This window comes from Orycteropus afer, unplaced genomic scaffold, assembly GCF_000298275.1.
Source record: "Orycteropus afer afer isolate SDZICR_OR568_19922 unplaced genomic scaffold, OryAfe1.0 scaffold00085, whole genome shotgun sequence".
NCBI lineage: Eukaryota > Metazoa > Chordata > Mammalia > Tubulidentata > Orycteropodidae > Orycteropus > Orycteropus afer.
The window spans coordinates 2,995,448-3,020,209 of NW_006921672.1; the positions used below are offsets into that span (position 1 = coordinate 2,995,448).

The following is a 24,762-nucleotide window of genomic DNA, read 5'->3' on the forward strand; positions in this document are numbered from 1 at the left end:
TGTGTTCTGGGTCTGTATCCTGCTCCCTTGTTTCTACCACTTTATCCTGCTTCTTTGTGTGAACTGTGATGGTCTGTTGTCTCCGAGGCATCGTGGCGTTGTTGTATTTCGATCTCTGTTAACTGTTTATGAAGAGCAGTCAGGGGTGATTCCGGCTCTTCTTGGTGGTTTTTTATCGTTGGCCCATTCGTGGAGAAGGAGGTAGTGGCTGTCACTCAGTAAGTGAAGTTGCAGGCAGTGTGGGTGTAGTTATATCTTATGGGGACTATTGTTGTCTTCTACTCAATTAGACACAAATTACAATTGAATAACCTTCAAAAAACTAAAAGCATGTGGACAAAAAACAGGCCATGTAGTCACACAGGAACAGTAATGAAAAAAAGAAAAAAGGGAAAAAGAAGAAGAAAAAACAAGAAAACCTGCAATATCTGGGGATAGGGCATTAAGAGAAAAAAAAGTAGAGAAGGAGAATAATTAAGGAAAAATGCAAAAAGAAAAATAAGGAATGGGGTTAACCACGAGAAAAAAAGGGGGGAAAAAACTAAAAAAAAAAAATCAACCAGGAACAGGGAAAAGAGAAAATGCTGCAAACTGGGACCTGGGAGGGGAAGATTAAGAATAATAGTAAAAAGGACAAAAATAATAATAATAATAGTTGTTTTAAAATAGACAAATACAAGCAAACTAATCACCAGAAAAAGAAAGCAAAAAATAAAAAAAAAGAGGAAAAAAATCGGAGGACAGGGCAGGGCACCCAGGTTCTGTCTGAGCACACAGACTGTGATGGAGTTCCTGTGGGCCCAGAAGGTAGGTGGGAGTGGGGGATGGTCACATCTCCGTTCACCAAGCAGGTGTGGGGTATAAGAGTAACAAGAGGAATGTCATACCTTTTCAGTCTTGCAGGTCCGGAGTGACCTTGGGGTTGCTGGAAAGCAGAACATGTTCTTAAGCCCCAGGAATCTGCCAGAGCGCTGTCTCTTTAAATATCCAAAATAGTCAAGCCACTTTTAGATCTTCAAAATGGCAGCATCCTCCGGACCTGTAAAAGTCCACAGCTCAGCCCACCTTTCTCTTCACCTTCTCCGTTTATTCCCCAGCCACAGAGCAGTCCTCCGTGCAGTCCCTGGCTAGCAGGGCTGATTTTTAGGTTAATTCTTAAGTCCTGCCACCACTTGGGAATCTCCAAGCTGTCTGTGCCGTCAGGATCACTCAGGATTGCTGCCAGACCACAGCTCCGTGTGTCTCCTTTTTTGGTATTTTCACGCAAATTCTTCTGCTAGTTGGAGTTTAGTCCACTTCTATATCCTTCCCTTCAAGGCTCAGGGGTCCAGGATTATCTTCTGTGTCTGTGTTAATTGGTTTCCCTTTTCTTTGTCGAAGAGGGTCTATGCAGTCTTTCTGCCTAGTTCACCATCTTGACAGATTCTCCATCCTTTTATTTCTTGACTGCTGTTTTAATGAGTACTGGTTGTGAATCCAAGTAAAATGAAATCCTTCATGACATCAATATTTTCTGTGTTTATCTTTGATACTTCTTATTGGTCCAGTTATGAAGATTTTAGATTTCTTTATGTTAAGATGTAATCCATGCTGAAGGCTTTGCTCTTCATCAGAGCTTCAAGTCATCTTCAGTTTTAGCAACCAAGGATATGTCATCTGCATATCACAAGTTGTTAATTAATTAGTCTTCCTCCAATCCTGATACTGTGGTGTTGTTCTTATAGTACAATGTATTGGATTATTTCCTTAAAATACAGATTGAATAAGTATGGTGAAAGGATGCAGCCCTGATGCATACCTTACCTGATTTTAAACCATGCAGTATCCCTTTGTTCTTTTCAAGTAACTGCCTCTTGGTCTGTTTACAGGTTTCTCATGAGCCCAGTTAAGTGTTCCGAAATTCCATTGTTCACAGTGTTACCTGTAATTTGTTATGATCCATAGAGTTGAATCCCTTTTCCTAGTCAACAAAACACAGGTAAACATCTTTCCGGTATTCTCTGCTTTTAGCCAAGATCCATCTGATACCACCAGTGATAATCCTTCATTTCATATCTTCTTCTGAATCCAGCTTGAATTTTTGACAGTTCACTGTTGATATAGTGCTGTGACCATTTTTTAATTATCTTCAGCATAATTTTACTTGCATGTGATTTTAATGATATTGTTTGATAATTTCTGCATTCTGTGGGATCACTTTTCTTTGGAATAGACACTTGTATGGATTTCTTCCAGTCAATGGACCAGGTGACTGTCTTCCAAATTTCTTGGCATAGATGAATGAGAGCTTCCAACATTGCATCTGTTTGTGGAAACATCTCAGTTGGTATTTCATCAATTTCTGAAGTCTTGTTTATCACCAGTGCCTTCAGTACAACTAGGACTTCTTTCAGTATCATCAGTTCTTGATCATATGTTACTTCCTGAAATGGTTGAACATTGACCAGTTCTTTTTGGTGTAATGACTCTTATGTGTTCCTTCCATTTTCTCTTGATGCTTCCTGCCTCTTTCAATATTTTGCTCATAAACCAAAACACCAAACTCGCTACCATGGAGTCGATTCGACTCATAGCAACCCCTCCTTGGATTTCCAAGGCAAAATCTCTACAGAAGTAGATTGCCCAGTCTTCTTTCCAAGGAGTGGCTGGTGGGTTTGAACCGCCAGCCTTCTGGTTGGCAGTCAAATGCCTTAGACACTATGCCACCAGAGCTGCCCATAGAATCCTTCAATATTACAACTTGAGGCTTGGATTTATTTATTTTTATTTTATTTTATTTATTTTTTTTTTCCCCTTAACTGTGATTTGGGTGATAGTTTACAAAGCAAATTCACTTTCCATACAGCAGTTCACATACAACTTTGTCTCATGACATTGACTACAATTTACCACAATGCAACAGCTCCCCTCCCACTTTCTCCCCATGGTTGCCTCTTCCCTGTGTCCTTCCCTCCATGCACTCCTGCCCCCTGAGCTGTTTCCCTGTGCATACACAGCCCTTCTATTCTCCCATGATTGTTCTCTCCAAGGAATGTATCTACCTAGTGTGTTTACCTCATATGCCTGTCTTTTGTTTGGCTAGAAGCCACAGGAGTGGGTTCAACTCCAGACCTGAAGGGCAGCTAGGGGCCATAGATTCAGTGGTTCCATCGGGCTCTATCAAACCAGCAAACCTGGACCCCCTTTTTTTTTTTTTTTTTTTTTTTTTGTCCCAAATGATTTTAAGTTTTGTTCCACATTGTTCTCCCACTCTATCCAGGATTTCCTACATAGATCCCCCACCAAGTGGTTGACAGTGGTAGAGGCTTGGATTTTGTTCACGTTTTTCAGCTTGAGAAATGCTGATCATGGTTTTCCCTTTTGGTTTTGTAATTCCAAATCTTTGCACATTTTATATAATACTTTCCTTTTGTCTTCTTGAGCTTTTCTTTGAAATCTTCTTTTCAGCTCTTTTACTTCATCATTTCTCCCATTTGCCTTAGCTACTCTCTGTTCAATAGCAAGTTTCAGTCTCTTCTTGATACCCATTTTGGTCTTTCTTCTTCTTCTTCTTCTTCTTCTTCTTCTTCTTCTTCTTCTTCTTCTTCTTCTTCTTCTTCTTAATATGTACTTTCCTCATGTATGATTTCCTTGATGTCATGTCATCCGACAGTTTGTCTGGTATTTGGTCACTAGTATTCAATATTTCAAATCTGTTCTTGAGATGGCCTCTAAATTTGGGTAGGATATGCTCAAGGTCATACTTTGGCCCTCATGGTCTTGTTTTAATTTTCTTCAGCTTCAGCTTGAACTTGCATATGAGCAATTGATGGTCTGTTTCCACAGTCAGTCCCTAGCCACCTTCTGAGTAATGATATTGAGCTTTTCCATCATCCCCACAAATACAGTCAGTTTGATTCTTGTGTATTCCATCTGGTGAAGTCATGTGTATAGTCATCATTTGTGTTGTTGAAAAAAGTTATTCCCATTAAATAAGTCATTGGTCTTGCAAAATTCTCTCATGTCATCTCCCACATCATTTCTGTCACCACAGCCATATTTTCCAACTACTGATCCTCCTCCTTTGTTTCTAACTTTGGCATTCCAATCACGAAACCAAAACAAACCACTGCCATTGAGTTGATTCCAACTCAGAGTGACCCTGTAGGACAGGTAGAACTGTCCCATAGGATTTCCAAGGCTATAAATCTCCACAGAAGCAGACTGTCTCATCTTTCTCCTGTGGAGCAGCTGACAGGTACAAACCACACCTTTTGATCAACAGCTGAATGCTTTAACCACTTGTTTGAATAAGTTGTTTTAGAAGGATCAGCACAAGGTTGGTCTCTATGAGGTGGAGGTTAAAGATGTCCCAAATGTCCAAGTTTTCCAAACTGCTATACCGCTCTGTACTCTAAAATTAATTCCTCTTCTTCCCCTCAATATTTTCCCTCCTGTCTTAGGGTTCTTTGTTTTGTTATAACATCTCACAGCACTCACACACTGCCAAGGAAATGGCTTACATGGTGGTGGAGTCTGGGAGTCTAGCAAGTCCCAAATCCGTGGGTTAGGCGTAGGTCAGGAAGATTCTCCTCATTCACATGGCTACAGGGGCTGGCAAACCTAAATTGGTGGGTCAGAGGACTGGCTGCTGTCTCAAGCCCAGGTGTGAGATGCTGATGAACCAAATGCAGGATCCAGAGCAAGAGAGTGCAGACTTCCCCAGAGCATTCACATAGACACCCTCAAGGAACCTAAGGGTGGTAATTGAGTCATACCCTCCAGCAAGGTGGGACTCAAGATACAGCCCACCCTAAACAGGTATACCAAAAAAAAACCCTATTGCCATTGAGTAGATCCAGACTCACAGTGACCCCATAGGGTTTCCAAGGCTGTAAATCTTTCTGGAGGCAGAGTGCCTCGTCTTTCTCCCATGGAGCAACTGGTGGGTTGAAACCACCAACTTTTTAATTAGCAGCCCAGTGTCTTAACTACAGTGCCACCAGAGTGTCCGAACAGTCATAGAGGCTAATATTTACAATACATCACAAAATGGAGGACTATGGCTAGAAGGTCCATGTTAAGCAATTCGCTGCACTGCACCTCCAGAGCTCTTCATTCCAGTCACCAATTAATTATCAGTGCATCTTGATCATATGTTTTATCAATTTCAGACTGAAGAAATTGGTTAAAAATTTCAGTTTCTTCATCTTTGGCAGTAGTGGTTGGTACATAAATTTGAATAATAGTTGTATTAACTGGTCTTCCTTGTAGGTGTATGGATATTATCCTATCACTTGACAGTATTTTATTTCAGGACAGATCTGGAAATGTTCTTTCTGACGATGAATGTGATGCTGCTCCTCTGTTTCTCATTCCCAGTGTAGTAGACCATCAAACCAAACCAAACCAAACTCAGTGCCATAGAGTTGATTCCAACTCATAGCGACCCCCTTTTGATTTCCAAGGCGGTAAATCTTTATGGGAGTAGATTGCCCAGTCTTCCTTTTGCGGAGTGGCTGGTGGATTTGAACCATCACCTTCCTGGTTAGCAGCCAAATGCCTTAGGCACTATGCCACCAGAGCTCCTTGTAGTTAACTGTATGATTGTTTAATTCAAAGTGGCCAGGACCAATCCATTTCAACTCATAATGCCTAGGATATCAATGTTTGTGTGTTTCACAAACCATTTTTGACAAATTCCAATTTTCCTAGACTCATACATTCTCATTATTAATGGATGTTTGCAGGTTTTTCATTTCTGAGTTGTGCCACATCAGCAAATGAGGGTCCCAAAAGCTTTACTCCTCCCATTTACATCATTAAGGTCAACTCTGCTTGAAGAAGGCAGCTCTTCCCCAGTCATATTTTGAGCACCTTCCAGTCTGAGGGGTTCAACTTCATCTGGAAACTCTTCTGGGACCTGTCCACCATGGGTGACCCTGCTGGATTTGAAATACCATTGGCATAGCTTTTAACATCATAGCAACACACAAGTGACCACAGTATGACAAACTGACAAGTCATCTAATCATTTGAATAAAGTGGTTTTTCTGAAATATGTTGTAACTGGATGTTAGTGTCTTTTGACAAGGTTTTACTAAATTGCTACAACCTTTATTTCCAAAACCATATCTAGTAGAACTTCCTCACTGTTGTTTCACTGAGAATTTTTTTCTATAATTTAGGGAAATTGTGGATAAAATTACAGTATATTCAAAAGAGGAAGACATACTCTGAAAATAATTATACTAATTGCATTGTACAATAAACTCGTGGTTCTCAGAGTTTGGTCTATGGACCAGCAGCATCAAATCACCTGGGGGCTTGTTAGAAATGCAACCTCTTGGACCCCATTCCCAATCCTACTGTATATCAGAAATCCTGGAGAGGGGGCTCAGTAATCTATTAACAAATCCAGTGGGTGATTCTCATGCAGATGCGTACTGGCATACTGATGTTTATTTGCTGCTGCCAATAGCTATATCCTATTTTATTGATTGTAAGTTTTCTTTTTCTGTGGTGATTGATTTGATAAGTACAGTTTGTCGGTTTCAGGTTACAATGCCCTTTTAAGATATGAAGGATTTGAAAATGACTCTGGTCTGGATTTCTGGTGCAATATATGTGGTTCTGATATCCATCCAGTTGGTTGGTGTGCAGCCAGTGGAAAACCTCTTGTCCCTCCTAGAAGTAAGTAACTTGGTTCACTTACTGTACTTTAGATATACATATACTTTAATTCACATATAGCCACATCAGAAGTAGTATAGAAATTCAAATAACAAATTTATTTCAAGTAATTTATTTATTAGCAAGACATACTTCTTTTCTCTGTTTTTGCTACGCTTGTCCAGAACCTTAATTAATACTATGAATTGCAGGGAAATTTGCTAATTTTTTTTATTTATAAAGCAGATCTACTTTTTACTGAAGTGTGACTGATTATTTCTTTTGTTTTAGCTATTCAACACAAGTATACAAACTGGAAAGCTTTTCTAGTGAAACGACTTACTGGTGCCAAAACACTTCCACCTGATTTCTCACAGAAGGTAAAGACAGGATCTTAGAAAGGACTTCTAAGAAATACAAAAAGTGTCAAATGAGATAAAAGGAGTAAGCTAGAAGGTGTTTTTAAGAATTGTTTAATATAGTGATCGTGGTCTACGTTAAATATCGAGGGCGTTCACTATTTTTAATAGCACAATACTGAAATTATTTGTAGACTTTTGTCATGAATTGCAAACATGTTTTATCTGCTTTTGTTTCAAGGTTTCAGAGAGTATGCAGTATCCTTTTAAACCATGCATGAGAGTAGAAGTGGTTGACAAGAGGCATTTGTGTCGAACACGAGTAGCAGTGGTGGAAAGTGTAATTGGAGGAAGATTAAGACTAGTGTATGAAGAGAGTGAAGACAGAACAGATGACTTCTGGTGCCACATGCACAGCCCATTGATCCATCATATCGGTTGGTCTCGAAGTATAGGCCATCGATTCAAAAGATCTGGTGAGCACCTTATACAAAAATCCCTATCGAAAGAATAGCATAGATCATAAATAGCATCCTAGTTGTCTGGGCTGCTTCTGCCTTAATTAATGAAGTTTCCCACCAGAATAGTAGTATCCTAACTAAATCTAAATATTCCTTCCACTTGCTTGCAATTAAAGCATAAAGCACTTTTGGTCACAACTATAATTGTTTTCTTACTCTTTTCTTATCCAGTCCATTTGAAAGATCTAAAGGTAGCTTTTCCCCTTCCATTCAGTTTTAAACCAAAGAGCAAAATTAAATGTGGTTAGACTTGATACTTTACACATAACAACATGCTTCTAAGGTTAAAAAATTCCCTGGCTCTGGAATTACCAGCATTCTAATTGGCTGAATGTGTTTAATAGCATGTGCACATGTACTTTGCAGAGAAAGACTAGTAAAGAATATTATCACCATAAATGTAGAAGGCATGTATTTTTGCCATGTTTTTTAGAGCATTACATACTTTGTGAGTTTGAAACCTTCAAAGAAACGTGGTTTTTGCTTCTCACAAATGCTGACAGATTAGTGTGTAACTTTTCCTTGTAGATATTACAAAGAAACAGGATGGACATTTTGATACACCACCACATTTATTTGCTAAGGTAAGAAGTTTTTATAAGAACCCTCATATGTAAACTAGATTTAAAAGAGGGTTGTGGGCTCTTTTTCTAAAATTATGGAAATCTCAATTACATGTTCACTTAAAAGGATTAAGACCTGTAATCCATAGGTGTCAAAACTGTTGATTATAGTCTTTCTTAAATTCTGCTTATTTGCCTGTCTATTCCCTAATGGAGGTTTGAGTTGTGATGATAGGTAGATAGGAGAAGGCATTTGTCATTTTCACAGGGTGAGCTTTTTCAAATTGGTAATATTGTTAGTATTAAGATAGAAACATTTATAATAGTAGATTTGTTTTCATGTAATTCTTTAGGTAAAAGAAGTAGACCAGAGTGGGGAATGGTTCAAGGAGGGAATGAAATTGGAAGCTATAGACCCATTAAATCTTTCTACAATATGTGTTGCAACCATTAGAAAGGTAAGAGAAACAAGTTTTTAAATGTAGAAATGCAGTTATAGGAACTGAGTTTAAGATAATGGGATGAAGGAGACCCCTAACAAAGTTAGTTTACATAAAGTATGTGCTTATCTGGATCTTCACTGGGAAGAAGTTATCTCATGGTCAAAGCTAATCCTAACCAGAATTGTAACAAAGCCAAATTTCTCTTCCAAGTTTTCTGTATTGCCTCTTAAGTCTTTTTCTCCCTCTTGTTAGCACTTCATTTCTTCTTTTCTCTCTCATCTGAAACTGTTTTTTTGAAAATATCTAGAGAACGAGCCTCAATTTTCAGCAGGCCTCAGAATCCCCTGTGGAACTTAAAAATACAGGTGCCCAAGACTCTTCTCCCTCCAATTCTGATTTCATCTAACCTGGAGTGGGGGCCTTAGTGCTGGTATTTTTTAAGGTCCTCAGGTGATTCTTATGTGCATCCATTGTTAAGAATTACTGGTCCAGAATCTGCTTACATAAAGGTGTGACTTAAAATGTGGTTTATATTTCAATACAGTTTTAAAACCTTAGGCCAAAAGAATTAAAAACTATTATGATGGCTGACACTTACCAAGCAGCTATGTTCAAGGTCACACAGAGCTCGGTAAGGCTGGCCCAAAACATTCTTCCTCTTTACTTTACTGATGATCAGAACCACTTGGTCAGCATAGATTCTCCAGACCTACCCACTTCAATCAAAATCACAAGAAATATTTCCCAGAGATTTGTATTGTTTAAACAAACAGAAAAGTTGACTAGTTTATTTTGACAGTCAGATTTAGGAACCCATGCCATTATTCCATGTGCTGTTCCATGCAATGAAAATGAAGTGTCCACTGAATAGAATTTCAAGTTTCATTTATTCAAAAAATATTTAGTTAATACTCTCTGTGCTAGATTTGGTTAGGAGTCTGTATTAGTTTCCTAGCACTGCTATAACAAATTGCCAAAAACAGTGGCTTAGAACAACTAAATGTATTACTTTCTTGTTCTGGAAGCTAGAAGTCCAAAATCAAAATGCCAGCAGGGCCACATTCCCTCCAAAGGCTCTAGGGTAGAATCCTTCCTTGCCTCTTCCTACCTTCTGGTAGTTGCTAGCAGTCCTTGGTGGTCTTGGCTTGCACCTACATTACTCGGATCTCTGCCTTTACTGTCACATGGCCTTCTTCCCTCTCTATGGGAGAGAATACCAACCCAGTGGTATTCTTTCCATCCCTTGGGAACGTGTTCATTACATCTCTGCTTATTTCCATCTTTGTTTGTCTGTGTCTCTGTATTCAAATCTCACTCCTTTCTCTGTTTATAATGATACCAGTCACTGGATTAGGGCCCAGCATGACCTCTTCTTAACTTGGTTACACCTACAAAGACCCTGTTTCCAATTAAGGTTACATTTACAGGTACCACAGATTAGGACTTGAACATACTTTTTTGGGGGGAACACAGTTCAACCCACAACAGACTCTAAAGCATTTACAGTGTTTAACACAAAGTAAGATCCAAACACAAAGAGGTCCAAACTAAGTACTGTTGGAATTTAAACAGAACAGAGATCAGATTTTCTGAGGAATCAGGAAAACGTTACAGAAGAATTATTTTCTTTATAGAAGGCACTTGAAAACCACACCATGAAGGATGGAAAAACTCGACCCCATAGACTTGTAGAGGGAAGTTACGCCACTGGAGAGATAATGTGTAAAACATAAAACTCAGAAAGTACAGGCCCCATTTAAGAAATAGTGAATGGTTCACATACAATATGCATCAAAAAGTTGCACTGGGTATGCTAATCAAGGCCTTTTTTTATAAGAAAAAAATCCATTCAAGAGACCACAAAGAAATTACTCTGAAGATAAAATCGATTATCTCACAGACATCCAAGGATAGAGGGAGGAGAATTGGAAAAGCACCAACCCAGTGGTATTCTCTCCATCCCTCAGGAACATGTTCATTACATCTCTGCTCATTTCTTTATCTGTTCTCTCTCATCTGACTGATTAGCTCACTCATTTGCAGAGGGTGGCCTCTTCTGTATCACAGCCTTTCACTTCCAGTTTCCCCCATGACTTGTTTTCCCAGAAAGTGAGGAAATGGTCAAATAATTATGGGTACGAATCAAAAGGAAATAGAAACCAGCTTGAAAGGGGCTTCTCCCGGCCAAAAAGATTATTATAACTTATGGAATCAAATAGGAACCTCTGAGTCTATAGTGATATAAATAAATGAGTACATATTGGAAAGAAGAAGGATCTTCCTTACAGCAGAAGGAATGCCAATATTAGAAAATCATTTGGCAACCATGATAGTAATAATTTCTCAGAGCAAGAAACACGGCTTGATGTTATAACTGGTTGGTGAAAGTAGGGTGGGGAATAGCTGTCCTCACAAGGTGTGTTTCAGTTACAGAGTTGTATCATACTGGGAGGCACAGGATAACTATTTTCCCATGACTAGTGGTGGTAACTTTAATTACTTAATTAGGATGCTGTCTGCCAGATTTCTCCTCTGTAAGTAGGATGCAATGAAAAGAACTCAGCATTTGTGATATTCCAGCTAAAACGTATAACTTGGGTCACATCATGAGCCAACATTGGACCAACTCAAATTAAGGGATATTCTACAAAATGACTGACATAAAATCTTCAAAGATACCGTGATCGTATAAGTGAAGGACTGAGGAAGTGATAAATCAGCCCAGAGAAACAGATGGATGCAATGTGTAGCCCAGACTAGATCCTTTGCTGTGAAAGGTATTAGAACAGTTGCCAAAACTTCAGTTGAGTCTCTGAGTTAAGCATATACAGTAGTCCTTCATACTATTCTTGTACCTTTTCTGTGTAAGTTTGAAAATGTTTCAAAATAAAAATCATTTAAAATTTTTTGACGTAATAGACACTGGAAGACATTAGAGTATAAGAGATGGTGTTTCAGGAGAAGGGTCTAGTGGTAATAGGACAGGATGGAGAGTTTTTCTTGGAAAAGAAGATGGTTGCTTTTTACAACATTCTGAGGTGTGAAGGAAGATATTTGAAGACCCTTACATGAGCTACCTTTAGTCTCTGTTACAGAGGAGCTTGGTTCTAGTTGTAAGCCTGGAGACACTGGAAAGGGTTTAGAAAAGTTCCTCTTGTCTGTGATAAGCAAAAGAAGAGTAAAGGTATTGGTGAGTAGAATTTAGAACCCAGCTGAGACTAGTTGTTGGAAAAAAACCAGCCCATTATTTTCAGGATGCCCCAGCAGCAAGCAGCTTTAGCTTTTATTGAAGGAGCTATTTTTCCCAGACCTCTGAAATCCTGCTTTTGTTTCTGGTTTACACTAGAATTTACAGAGATTTTTCATTATAATTTCAGTTAGTTTGACTTAATCCAATAGAGTTGATGAAGCATTTTTCACTTTTAAGAGACCCTCATGTAGATTTTCTTTTCTTCTAGAATGTCAGTGAGTTTAAAGGATCATTTTTAACACGGTGGTATCTGATTTCAAATACTTGGGATTCTCTTAATTTAAAAGGTGCTGGCTGATGGATTCCTAATGATTGGGATCGATGGCTCAGAAGCAGCAGATGGATCTGACTGGTTCTGTTATCATGCAGCCTCGCCTTCTATTTTCCCTGTCGGTTTCTGTGAAATTAACATGATTGAACTTACTCCACCCAGAGGTACTTCGTTTTTTCTCGTGTAGTGTCTGTTTATAACATTAACACAGCCCTAGGCTTCCTGCTGTGTACAGGTATGTGTGTATAGTGCAGTTATACACGCAAAAGCTGTGATATGAGGTGCTCTAAAAACGTAAAGGTCTATTCTAGCTAGCTATGCTAAATTACATTAGTATAGAATTTTTCTCAGCTTCTGTAAATTTTATAATATGAATATAATATAGCATAAATTGGTATTACTCTAAACCCTCCTGAGACAGTGACACAGGTTCAACAGGGTATTGCATACATAAACTTTTTTAAAAATAGATACTTCAGCCTTTGAGGGTAAGCAAATTTCCATCCTTAGATTATCATATGGCTTTTTAAAAGAAGTTATATCTTACTTTAAATAGCATTCATGGCTTAACCAGTGACTGTTTTCACACTTTGATATCTGAGTCAGGTTTTTCTCTAAAGAAAAGAGGGGGGAAAGTTAATACAGAAGTCTGTTAAAAATAGCATCAGCTCGGCTTACTTTCTTTCTTTACAAAAGCAAGAAAAATACCACTTCAAAATGTTAAATGCTATACTGTTCTAAGCCTAGAATTGAAAAAGCAAAATCTATAAATAGAGGGAAAGAGTGTCACTTTTGCTTTAGAGTAAGTAGAATCTGCCTAGAAAGGGAAATAAGTCCTTATAACATGGGGGAAGTTACTGTACTTGGCATATTAGAGGAGGAATTAAAATGTATCATAAAACCAAAAATCTAAGATTTTAGTGTATACTAAGTTAACTTCTATCTTTATTTTTATATTATGCTAATCTTAAATGAACTGCTATTTAAAACAGTTGTATTTTTCAGGTTACACAAAACTTCCTTTCAAATGGTTTGACTACCTCAGGGAAACTGGCTCCATTGCAGCACCAGTAAAACTATTTAATAAGGTAAATTTAAATTAAATAATAATTACGTGTGCTTTCTAATGGCTCAGAAATTATTGAGTAAAATGTCTTTGTTTTATATTATAATTTCTTAACAGAACTTAATATAAACAAAACATATACCAATAAAGTAACATAAATGTTTTCTTAAGGTTGAAGTTTGTTTCCAAATGGTTTCATTTTCAGTCTGAGTAAAATAGAAATGTATACATTTCCTACCTAGTTCTTAAAAGTTTTACCTTCTTAATATATTTCAGTAGTTTAGAATAATTATTTGAAATCTATCTTTGGTTTAAATTATGTTATTTGGCAGTGTTCCTTCTGTTTTTTGCTTTCTTAGTGGTAGTGGAATTGTGCATTCTTTTTTTCACTAGGGTTAATGTTTTGCTTCTCCATATCAGGATGTTCCAAATCACGGATTTCGTGTAGGAATGAAATTAGAAGCAGTGGATCTCATGGAGCCACGTTTGATATGTGTAGCCACCGTAACTCGAATTATTCACCGTCTCTTGAGGATACATTTTGATGGATGGGAAGAAGAATATGATCAATGGGTAGACTGTGAGTCCCCTGACCTCTATCCTGTAGGGTGGTGTCAATTAACTGGATATCAGCTACAGCCTCCAGCATCACAGTGTAAGTTGGTATACAGAAAAGGTGTCCTTTTGTAAAAATCAGCAATTCTCCAGAGGACTATCTCACATAAGTCATCTTGTGAGCTCACAGGACAAGAATATACCTATGTCTGATTGGTTCCAGGTAAGATATTAAGACTCAACAACATCACAGACTCAGACCACGTGTACCATGGTAGACTGAACTCAATAGTCAGTTACATGATGACTATAGAAACACAATAGTAAGAGTTCACCAAATTTAACTAGACTAATTATTTTAGTGAATTTAAAATTATGTTGGTATATAATGAATGCTTGTGTAAATAGTGGATTTGTCTGGTGTTGAGGTTCATGATTTCGCAGGAATGAGCAGTCTTATTTTCAAAGCATCATGTACCTTTATAACTATAATGGTTTGGTAAAGATAGCTCATCTAAGGTGTATGCAGAGTAGTAAACAAAGATCTGATACCAATTTTTCCTTTTATTTTGCAGCATCGAGAGAAAACCAATCAGGTTCATCAAAACAGAAGAAAAAGGCTAAGTCCCAGCAATACAAAGGACATAAGAAAAGTGGGTCACCATGTGGTGTTTACATCTGTTTCCTAACTGTTAACCAATTGGGGTCACAATATTCTTGCACAGAAAATGATCCGTTGTTGGAAGTGATGACTGTGCGTTATATATTATGCTTAAAGGTGCAGTATGCCATAAAAGGCAAACCCTTTCAATAATGAGAAACACCTATAATTTGATATATAGGAAAAATTATTACCATGGTTTTTTAGAACCTACATGGTAAAGAATAGAGCTTATGAATGATTCTCAAAGCAATACGTAAACCTACCAAAGATTAATCCATTTTTTTTCCTTTTTGTTAAAAACAGATGCTTAATGCTTACAAATTACTTGGTGTGTAATAAACCCATCCTTTCTGTAAACTAAATCTCTCTTTCTAGAATAGTGAGAAAACCCAGGTTGATGACTAACAAAGACTTAAGCCAATTTTTCTAAATCTCCTTTCTATACGAGATTTTACCTTATAATGAATGATTATTGGCATTAATAGCCAAAGTAATATTAAGTATATTTACATCTGTATTTGATTCTTTCAAAATCGTCGTTCTGCACCTTAGAAAACCACAAGTTTTTCTCTTCATGTAACTTGTCATGGAGTATTTCGTTCTGAAATAAGGTTGTTTTTATTTAAAGATATTTTTACAAGTAGAGTACATTTGAGGATTAAAACTAAAATAGATTTTTCCAGCTAACTTGCCGTATGTCCAAGTAAGTGCTGATCTGTCTCATTACAAACCAAGAAACTGAAGCAGCAAGAAGAAGCGATTATACCCTATTCTCTTCTTTCTCATTATGATCATTTGTTTGTACTTTTTTAAATGGGGAACATAAAAACTTCACCAGCCACTGCAGTGATACTTTGAAAAACAAGCATGAAATGCAAGACCACCTCACAGCAGTGACGATCTGCAGGCCTGTCGTTTGCCCTGTCTTTTGCATAAAGCCTCGCGTAGTCCCAGAATGAGTTTGCCCACCCGCTGCTTGCCGCGTGTGACATTCACCTAAAAAATCTTTAGAGAGCATTGCCAGATCAGGCATGCTTATGCCATTTATCTGGAAACAGGAAGAAAAATTCAGATGACTGTCATGGACTAGCCATAGCAGGTGTGCTCTCTAAGCTTCCCATATGGTTGAATGACAGGCTGCTTCAGCTTTCGTTTCACTTTCTGTTGGACAAGACTTTGAGATTTCAGAATTTTCTTTCTAAGACATAAAATGAAGAATGCTTTATACTGCTCAGTGGCTATATGAAGTATACTTTTTAGAAGTAATTTCTGAGTGTTGTGTATACAATTCATGCCTTCTTCAGTGTGAGTCTCACAGGATTTGTCTTTGGTTTGGGGGTTTAATGATTTTGAACTAAAGCGCTAGGGATATAGGAAGAAATATATGATTAATGAAGTGTTAATACAGTTTTTAGTGATATTTATCATTACCAGGTCTCTGGATTAGCTGGAAAAATTAATTTAGCTTATTCTTTAACAATGACATCTTATTAGCTTTTAATATTATGACATCATTTCTAATGCCTTTAAATTACCCTTTGGACTTAGAAAGGAAAAAAAAAACCACAGACCCACAACTCCATGTTCAAAACCCCTGGGCCAAATATGTTTTAGAATTCAGAGTTTTTTGATTTTTAAAAAGTAATATGGTATGTGTAGTATACATTATGTAACACCCCTTGCAGTCTCGGGGACATTTTCTGAAGGAAAGTGTATATAAATATTTACATTAAATGGGTCAAATAAAGATGATATAAATAGTATCCTCAAATAAGGTCAGGTTTTGTTACGAAACTGCTATGAAAAAAACATGTCAAATTTTGGAATTGAAGGTAAGGAGTTGTGCTATATTAAAAAGCAACAGTCTTCAATGTAAGGGTGCTATCTGCTCCTTTTAATATTTATATTATGCAGCACACACTTTTATTAGAAATGTTTCCCACAGAACTTAATTACCAAAATAAGAAAATATTGAGGGTCCAGAAACCTAAATCATCCAGTGCAAGCAGATTTATGTCAACAGCAGATGGGTCACAAAACATGTGTTTAGTTTGCTTGCACATTATTATATTCTGGGCTGTTGTGTCATCTCATAGCGCTTTGGTCTTTTTCTACTTAAAATCATCCATCATTATGTTCTTGGATAGAGCTGATTTTTTACAGGAAAAGAACATTGGTTGATTTCATTGTTCTAGCTTGTTTTCTAATGAACTAGCTGTTCATGCTATCATGGGATAGCTATTAACTGGTGGTTTTGAGATCAAGAGGATCCTACTGACTGTTGTCTGCACAGCATCTGTCCAGTCTTGAAAGCCTCTTTTTCTCAAGGGATAGCAATTTTAGAGCAGGAAAATCATCACTAATTTTTGACATACCTTTCTGTACTGTTTTCCAGGGGCCACTGTGAATAGTAGAAGGCTGGAGACCCTCCTTGCATAGCACATTAGGAAATGTCTATGTGATGCTGCATGTGATTTGGGTTTGGCCATTGAGAGTTTCAGATGTACTCACAAACAGATGAGTTTCTAGATCATTTTAGATATGCTGTCTGATTAAAATGCTTTTTAGTCCCGATTATGTGAAGTATGATTTGTGATTGGTCTTGCCTAGGTCATTGTATAGTCTGGAAGAAAAAAGGCAATTTATGATCACAAAGATAGGAAGTATCCTTTAGCTTTCAGCCTGGTTAATGCAATGTGCTTTGTTGTTAAATACTCGGATTTGATTGTAGCAAAGTATAGAGTATTTTTTATTGGTGGTGAAAGCATTGAAAGCTTTTGTTTCAAAAGAAATTAGGTAGCTTAAGAATGTACAGTTAACAAGCTTTACATTTTAGAAGTGCTTTTCAGATTAAAAATTAAACCTTTTTTTTTTTTTTTTTTTTTTTCCGTAAATAAAGTTATCCACGCATATAACACACAGAAATGATGAAATTAAGTAAAACTGTTCTAGCATAGCAAGAGTGCCTGGATGGGTTGGGGGTGCATAAAGCATGTAACTGTTTTCTAAAAGAGTGGATTATAAACAAAAAATTGAGGGGAGCACATTATATACTGATAAAATCCTGCTACCCAGATAATCCATTTAAACTGTTGAACTTTGATTTTATCATTGAAGGCCAGCGTTTGGGCTTGTGTGGGCAGTGAGATGGTAATCTCAAAGTAGGGTTTTGAGGCTCTTTCCCTTGAACATTGGGTTCATCATCCCTCAAGCTGAATATGCAAGTTTTTCCTCAAAGGAAATTAACTAGCTGTTGTCCACACAAAATGCTCTGTGTAGTTAATTTTGCTTTGTTTTGTTTTAAAGTGTTTGAGAGTCAGGACCAGGATTACCAGACTTTCAGATAGTGAAAAATATCCCCACTTACCACCACTGCGCACACACGCCGCATACATACACACACACACAAACACATACTCCTTTGTTTTCAGAAATATAAACCATGCATAGTTGGTTCTCTTTTCAGAGTGTCCTATGCAACACAGCTTTTCCTAGTTATATATTGCACTTTTCTTACCACGCATGTAAGTAAAAGCTTACTTTAGTCTGACTTGATATTTAGAGAGGAAGATGCCAATTGGGAAGAAGCCTGTCAGTTTGTCGAGCCTGCCCATGACAGGTGGGGTGCGGAGGAGCTTCTCTGGTGACGAAGAGTTGACTCCTCCTCCATATCGAACCCTTCCAGCACAGACAGCCCCGGAGGCCTTCCCACCTCCCAGCACTAGCCAGGAGTTCAATCCCAGCCTCAAAACAGGTAATTAGCCACATACCACCTCAGGTACTACAGAGGGTGAAAGTGCTGGGTAGGGTGGTGGGAGACGAAGCATGGTCTGGCATGACAGATGCTGACTCATTAAGTTTTTCTTTTTCTTTCAACTAAAAAATTCATTTTCACTAGTCCTTGGTAGTTACTTCACTAGATGAGTCATCAGGGAAGGACTTTTATTTTGATATAAAACCACTTCTGAGCTTCAAATTAGGATAAAGCTATAGTTTCAGTTTATGGAATTTTGAGACAACTTGGAAGGAATATTTCATGATTTCATTAAAGGGACTCAACATTTTGCATATAGAATTCCACTACGTTACTTTACTTGGTGGAGAAATATGTCACTAGAGATTGGTTGATCAATCAAATCCTAGATGAGGCTTAGTTTGATGAAAGTTCATACATAGCATTCCACAGTGCCCCATCATTGGAGAGGATGTGTTTTGAGTTCCAGCGTAAGCTTGGTTCTGGAAGTAACAGATTTACCAAGATCTTAGTTGAATAACAAGGACTTAGAAATATGATACTTCTATAATTTTGATGTTGAACATGTGAGTGAAACTTTTTGTAGTTCTTTGTTTGTGTATGTATAGTGGTTAATCAGGTAAATGATACTTATTTTCACCTTACTTAGGCCAAGATGGTAGATTTTAAGGAAGCTTGTGAAAGTTTTGCCTTTCATAGTTCCAGGAACAAATGTGGTGTCATCATAGGCTCTGTCAGAAGGGTTTCACTTAAGTGTGATGAATTTAGATTTGTGTACAGAGCTGATAGCTTCAAAGCCAAAATTGTATCTGCTTTAGCATATATTCTGCCGTATCCTGATTACTGCTTTTAAACTAAATTGTTTATATAATCAGCATTCTTTAAAGTGTCTTTTGTGTATTTAAAGCCTAGATGGAACTTAGTACATAGTTCTGTTTTCTACTCATCCATCTGATTGCTACAGCAGGATGTGTTATTTAGCTTCTGCCTCCCTGGCAAAGTATTAGGTTGTCTTGGTCTTTCCCATCCTGTTTTTCTGAATATCACTTTATTAATACCCTTCAATGTAGAGGAAAGGTCTGGTGGCGTAGTGCCTAAGGCATTTGACTGCTAACCAGAAGGCTGGTGGTTCAAACCCACCAGCCACTCCTCAGAAGGCCAAGGAGGGGTCTCTATGAGTCAGAACTGACTTGATGGCACTAAGTTATTTATAGGTTTTTTTTATTTATTTCTAGAGGAAATGACAGAACATATACTGTATGAAGAACAGATTAGGACTGAAAAGCCAATGTTACCTGCTCTGTAATGGAGAAACCTTCAAAGTCTATCTAAAGAGCATTCCAGTTTCATTTCTTGTTAGTTTCTTTGTTTAACTTTTTTTCTTTGTGCATTTGTTATTTAGGAACTAGTCTTCTTTTACCCAAGTAATCAGTTGTGGGTATTGTGAGCCCTGACTGCATTTGAATTTTTATTAGATTTTGAGTGTATTTTCTTTAAACATTAGACTAATTTTGGAGGTGTAACATTATGTGAGAGGTTACTGATTTGTGGGAAGCAAAAGTTGGCTTCTGAAGTTAGCAGAACCCAAGAATTTAAAGTAAATGCACCAAATAGAAATCCTGTGGCCTTCTAAGTGACTTCCTTCTTCCTCCAGTGTCTATAGTGTCTTTGAAGCTAGGGGCACATTTGTAAGACTTGGTGTGACCTTATTTTGGGGAAACTAGAGACTACACTGCTGCCTTCTTATCAGAAAACTATGGTTTGCTGAACTGTTGAGAGAGAGTTTATTACTCGTGGGCATTCTGGCTGGGAAAATATTATTTTGGTTGATTTATTTCTTGAAATGTTAGTGATTAGAGTCAACAAAGTGGCTCCCTTTTAAATGGGAAGCTAAGAAAACGTATTTGTATAGGATATGACATTCAGCCATGGAATGTATTCTAGCTCATCTATCATTCATTGAGAATTATGCCTGGAAAGCAGAGATGATTAGTGTGAAGGCTTTATTTTAGGGTCCATGAAAACTGAAAATTAACGTTAAAACATTCCACATCTGAGTGAATGTTTCACCTTTATCACTTCCATATTTCAGTGTGACTAGAAGCACAATCCTGAGTCGTCATTAGCAGTAAATGCAGATAGCTTCAGGGTGTGCTTTAGAATCTTAGCTTATATTTGATTTAAAAAAAAAAAAAAGCCATTGGTTTGAATGGAACATGTTTTGATCTTAAAGCACGGTAATTATTTTCTCATTCATTTAGCCATCTGATCATCATATAACAAGATATTGTTTTTATCAACCTTTTATTGTGGATACTGCACCTTTAATGACACTTGTGTTTTGTTTTCTTTTTCTTGTGTTTATTTTCATGGCATCATTATAGTGTTCCAAACACTTTATTAATGCATGTTTGTTAGATTTTAAGGATAAATGTCCTTATCATTTTATTGTTCTCCCTAAAGAAAGGAAGAACTGTACATTCTTATTTGCTTTACATTTCAGCAATCTGATTTGGTGGTTATTTTGCTATTATTATTATTATTATAGACATATAATGTATTCACTTTTCAGTCTTTAGGCTTTTCAATTTATCTCAACCATACCACAAATACCAAAGTAAAATAAAATAAATTTATTCACAAAATTAGTAAATAAGATGCCAAGGACCATTATTTCTGAAATAATTTTTTTTATAACTAAAATGAAGACATGAAATATTTTTTTTGTTACTCTAAACTGTTTGACTTTAAAAGGGCAGCCATTTTAATATTGTTCCACATGATGACACAGTTGAGTTACTGTTTCATGAAAAACTGTCTTGGCTTATCACTCATCTAAATAAATACTCTTGAGTCCTAATTCTTAAGATTTTGTTTTTCCAATATGTGCAGTTCCCAATTTGCATTCCAGACATATGCATCCTCTCACCCCAGTTGTAATAAAAGGATTCATAAGGAAAGGAAAGAAAAAGAGCACTTTGAGCTTTTATATGGAGCCAGGTGCGTGCAGGGGCCAGGCAGAGTTAGCTCACTGAGTGAGGATGGCCAGCACATTTTGTAGGTGTGGTGAACACTGGGGTTGATGGAGATCACAGGCTAATCACAGCCACTCAAGAATGCCTGTCTCATGTTGCCAACTCTTTCCTACTTTTCAGGTTTTTATGTGAAAGCTTTTATTCAAGCTTAAAAAGAACCATGAGGTACAGGCAAGAGTGTGGGGGAAGCACAGTTTGTGACTGCTGCTTTCACAGCCCTATGTCTGCTGAAGAAGTTGGTGACAAAAGTTCACATTGCTGTACATGGAACTGACTCCAGTGACTGTTAGCACACAGGATTGCCTTAACTGCTTCTTAAATTATTTGAAAACATTACCAGTTCAATTCTGATTAAACAGTTTTATTTTTATTTTTTTATTTTTAAAACCTACGCATCTCTGGGGGGTAAAGAGTTACTGAGATTAGTCCTTAAACCCTTAGCTGAGCTCAGCTGTGTGGGACAGGAAATGAGCGATTTTATTAGAAAAGGAAAGAAGTAATTTTTTTGAAGGGAAGAGTTCTGTGGGAGATAAAGTAGGCCCAAGCAAAGTAATTTTAGGACCGTCTAAAACTACTGGATAATTGTGTTGAGGGGCAGGAACAAGTAAAGAGTGGTTTAGAAAAGCCAGTGGGGGAATTTCATAGTTAAACTTGGCCTGAAATTTTTGCATAGCACTAACGTTGGGCCCAGGAAAAGGTTGAAGAAACTCCTCTTTCTCTTCATCTTTGCCCGTGTGTCAGAAGAGCCCTGGCGTCACTAAGAGTTCTGACGAGCATTACAGCTGCACTGTAGGTGGAGTGGAGATCTGTGGCTCTCCAGAAACCTCAACCAGTTTTCCACTGAGATAAATAAAAGACCTATTGGAATATGACCTGTTGGTAAATTGAAGACTGTCTATGCTGTATGTTTGTTTTCATTACAAAGCAGTTCATCAGCTAATAATTCAGACAGGCAGTATTACTAGCAAGTGACCCCATGCATAAAATGTTAGTAGTTTAGCACCAATGATTTTCATATTGCTGGGGTCAGCAGTTTTTTTTTTTTTTTTAACTAAAATGATTACTCACCTTTTCCATGATTTCAGTTTTAAGTGTAGAAGGACTCAAACCGTATTTTTTTCTGCAGGGAATCTTTTGGCAAACACACTATTTGGAGATCATAAGATTATATTAAAGTCATATTTATTATATTGCTACATTTTAAATATTGTAGTTCAGAACCATGTAAGAAATGTGTCATTGTTTGTAATAGACACTGACAGAAAAGTGAATATTTAATCATAAGAAAAATCCAAATTAATGTCAAATTAATAAGCTCTATTATTTTGAGCTTTCTATTGAAGGTATCCAGTGAATAGTATGCAGTATTGTTCCTTTTTCAAAACATTGCTTAATTAACTGCTAATATATTTGGCAAACAAAAATCATTTGAATGCTTATACTTCAGTGGTCTAATTTTAAGAGTTACTGAAGTCTTATTAAGACTTAGAATTATAATAAAAGCTTATTAAGACTTATTGAAAGCTTATCCATTGTGAAGCTGGTGGAACATGAAGATAAAAGGCACTCTGAATAGTCTCAAAAGGTTTAATGACACTGTGTTTATCTCTTTCATACAGTGACTACACTGCAGCTGAAGGAGGAGTTGCTAGATGGAGAGGATTATAATTTCCTCCAAGGAGCATCTGATCAGGAAAGCAATGGCTCTGCCAACTTCTACATCAAACAAGAGCCGTGAGGCAGCTCAGAAAGTGAGGGTGGGAGGGGAAGAATTTTACACAGGACTGATTTATAATCGATCCAGCTGTACAGCGGGGCTATTCTACTGGGACATTTTGCTAAACATAGACCTTTTCAGTTCCAGATTTTTCAAGTGGGTGGGGAAACTATTTTAGTCTGGGAGGAAATTTTTCAATTTATAAAGAAGGACATTTTTTGTGTTGTATTTGAAGCTTTTGAAAGAATTTTGTAATATTTTCCAAGTTTGGATTTATGTGCATTGTTAACAAGAACTGAAATTCTAACTTTTTGGTAAGATTAAAGTTTAGGTAGCAGGATTGAAGGAAATGAATTAAGAAGGATATAGTTGTCAATGCAAATGAACTGTCATTACAAATGAACCTTTTTGGTACCTGTTGGGAGATTTTGGGATGTTAGAAGTTAGGCCAGTCACATCTCCAGCTTCCTGTGCTGCAGAAATATGCAACTGAACCCCTCATTTAGGGTTCATCACCACACAAATCTTGGAAGGAATAATTAATTCTGCTTATTAGCCTTTTATTGCAGCCCATTTTAAATATTTGTACAGAAATGTTTTTCATTCTGTGAAAAATTATTTGGAGTTCTGTATGAAACTGGAAGAACTCTGGATACTTTTTATATGTTCTCTTAAGTTAAAAAAAAAAAAAAATTGATTAAAATTATCCTAACACTAAAGCATAAAACTGGAATGGTTGATAAGAGGTGCAGGATCTCAGTCTACTTTCTGAGAGCTTGGGGAAAATGCAATATTGTCCTAAGTTTATTTTTCTTACTGAAATAAAAATTCCCCAAAAGGAATTCTGATCAGTTCTCCACCATGTCTCTCAATCTGTGAGATAATACTTGGTATAACCACACCCCACAACAGATGTTCTGTATTACCAGGAGAATCAAAAGTTGTTTAAGGGCAAAACAAGTGTAGATTTCACAGTCATTCTGGCTCTGCTTCATCCTGGATTTGTTAGAAAAGTAATTTGAGAAATAATTTCTTAATTTCCTTCAAATTCCATATATATAGTAGGAATTGTCTTTATATTCAGAATTCATTTTTAAAATAATAATTGATTTGGACCATGTTAAACATTCCCTATGTTAAAATTCATGTAGCTTCCTTAAAAAAGGTTACAGGGGTCAATTGGTGAAAGGTCTGCTCTCTGCATATTCCGGCTTTCTCCTGAGCTGTGACTGAGTAAGAGAGCTCTAGCGTTTACCAGTGAGGTTCATAAACTAAACTCTCAGGAATTAATTGCATCTGTTCTAGAAGTGCTTCTGGGTCTTAGCCTGGCCTCTTCAGAGTGGTAACACCATCTCCTCTGGAATATAGGTAGGGCTAATTAGAAATTAATCAAAATGATTAACCTCTACCGTCCTTCAGTCTATGGAATGCTTTAAAAAAAGGTTAATGGAAAGCCCCAGGAGACCATTTTAGGTAAGATTTTTGTTTGAATTTTAAAATGCATAGAACGTTAAAAACCAGCAATTTATTTTCTAAAATATTGCTCTACTTTTGGGTATAATAGCATTGGTAATACGCACAGGTTTACCTCATTCTATGCAAGAGGGGTTAATAACATAAGGTTTTATAGTTGCTACTGGAAGTAAAATTTGTTACTTTGTAGTGTAAAGAATGTATGGAATTGCATGTCAACTTTTCTTAATACTGACTCTAAGGGGCATAATCATATCAACGCAAGTTGATTGTCGTGTCAAATATATGTGAATTCAGCTGTTAAATTACTGGATATTTATCTTACACAACATTGCTGAGAGGGACCTACTGTAAATGTGACATCCTCACACTTCCCAAATCTTTTAAGACTCTTCCCATAAACTTAAAAGCCTAGAAGACTTCCAAAGCAAGATGTTACA

The 24,762-nt window shown here is 37.0% G+C and overlaps 1 protein-coding gene across 1 annotated transcript in view; it reads left to right on the top strand.

Moving 5' to 3' along the window:
* Positions 1-22,870, top strand: part of MBTD1 (mbt domain containing 1) — a 46,623-nt gene extending 23,753 nt beyond the window's left edge. The window contains exons 6-15 of the mRNA XM_007941859.2: positions 6,538-6,672; positions 6,943-7,031; positions 7,252-7,486; positions 8,060-8,115; positions 8,448-8,552; positions 12,075-12,222; positions 13,064-13,146; positions 13,545-13,779; positions 14,255-14,332; positions 22,752-22,870. Coding sequence (XP_007940050.1) covers positions 6,538-6,672; positions 6,943-7,031; positions 7,252-7,486; positions 8,060-8,115; positions 8,448-8,552; positions 12,075-12,222; positions 13,064-13,146; positions 13,545-13,779; positions 14,255-14,332; positions 22,752-22,870 — 1,283 coding nt within the window. The remainder of the gene's footprint in view (positions 1-6,537; positions 6,673-6,942; positions 7,032-7,251; positions 7,487-8,059; positions 8,116-8,447; positions 8,553-12,074; positions 12,223-13,063; positions 13,147-13,544; positions 13,780-14,254; positions 14,333-22,751) is intronic.
* Positions 22,871-24,762: the final 1,892 nt, after the last annotated feature.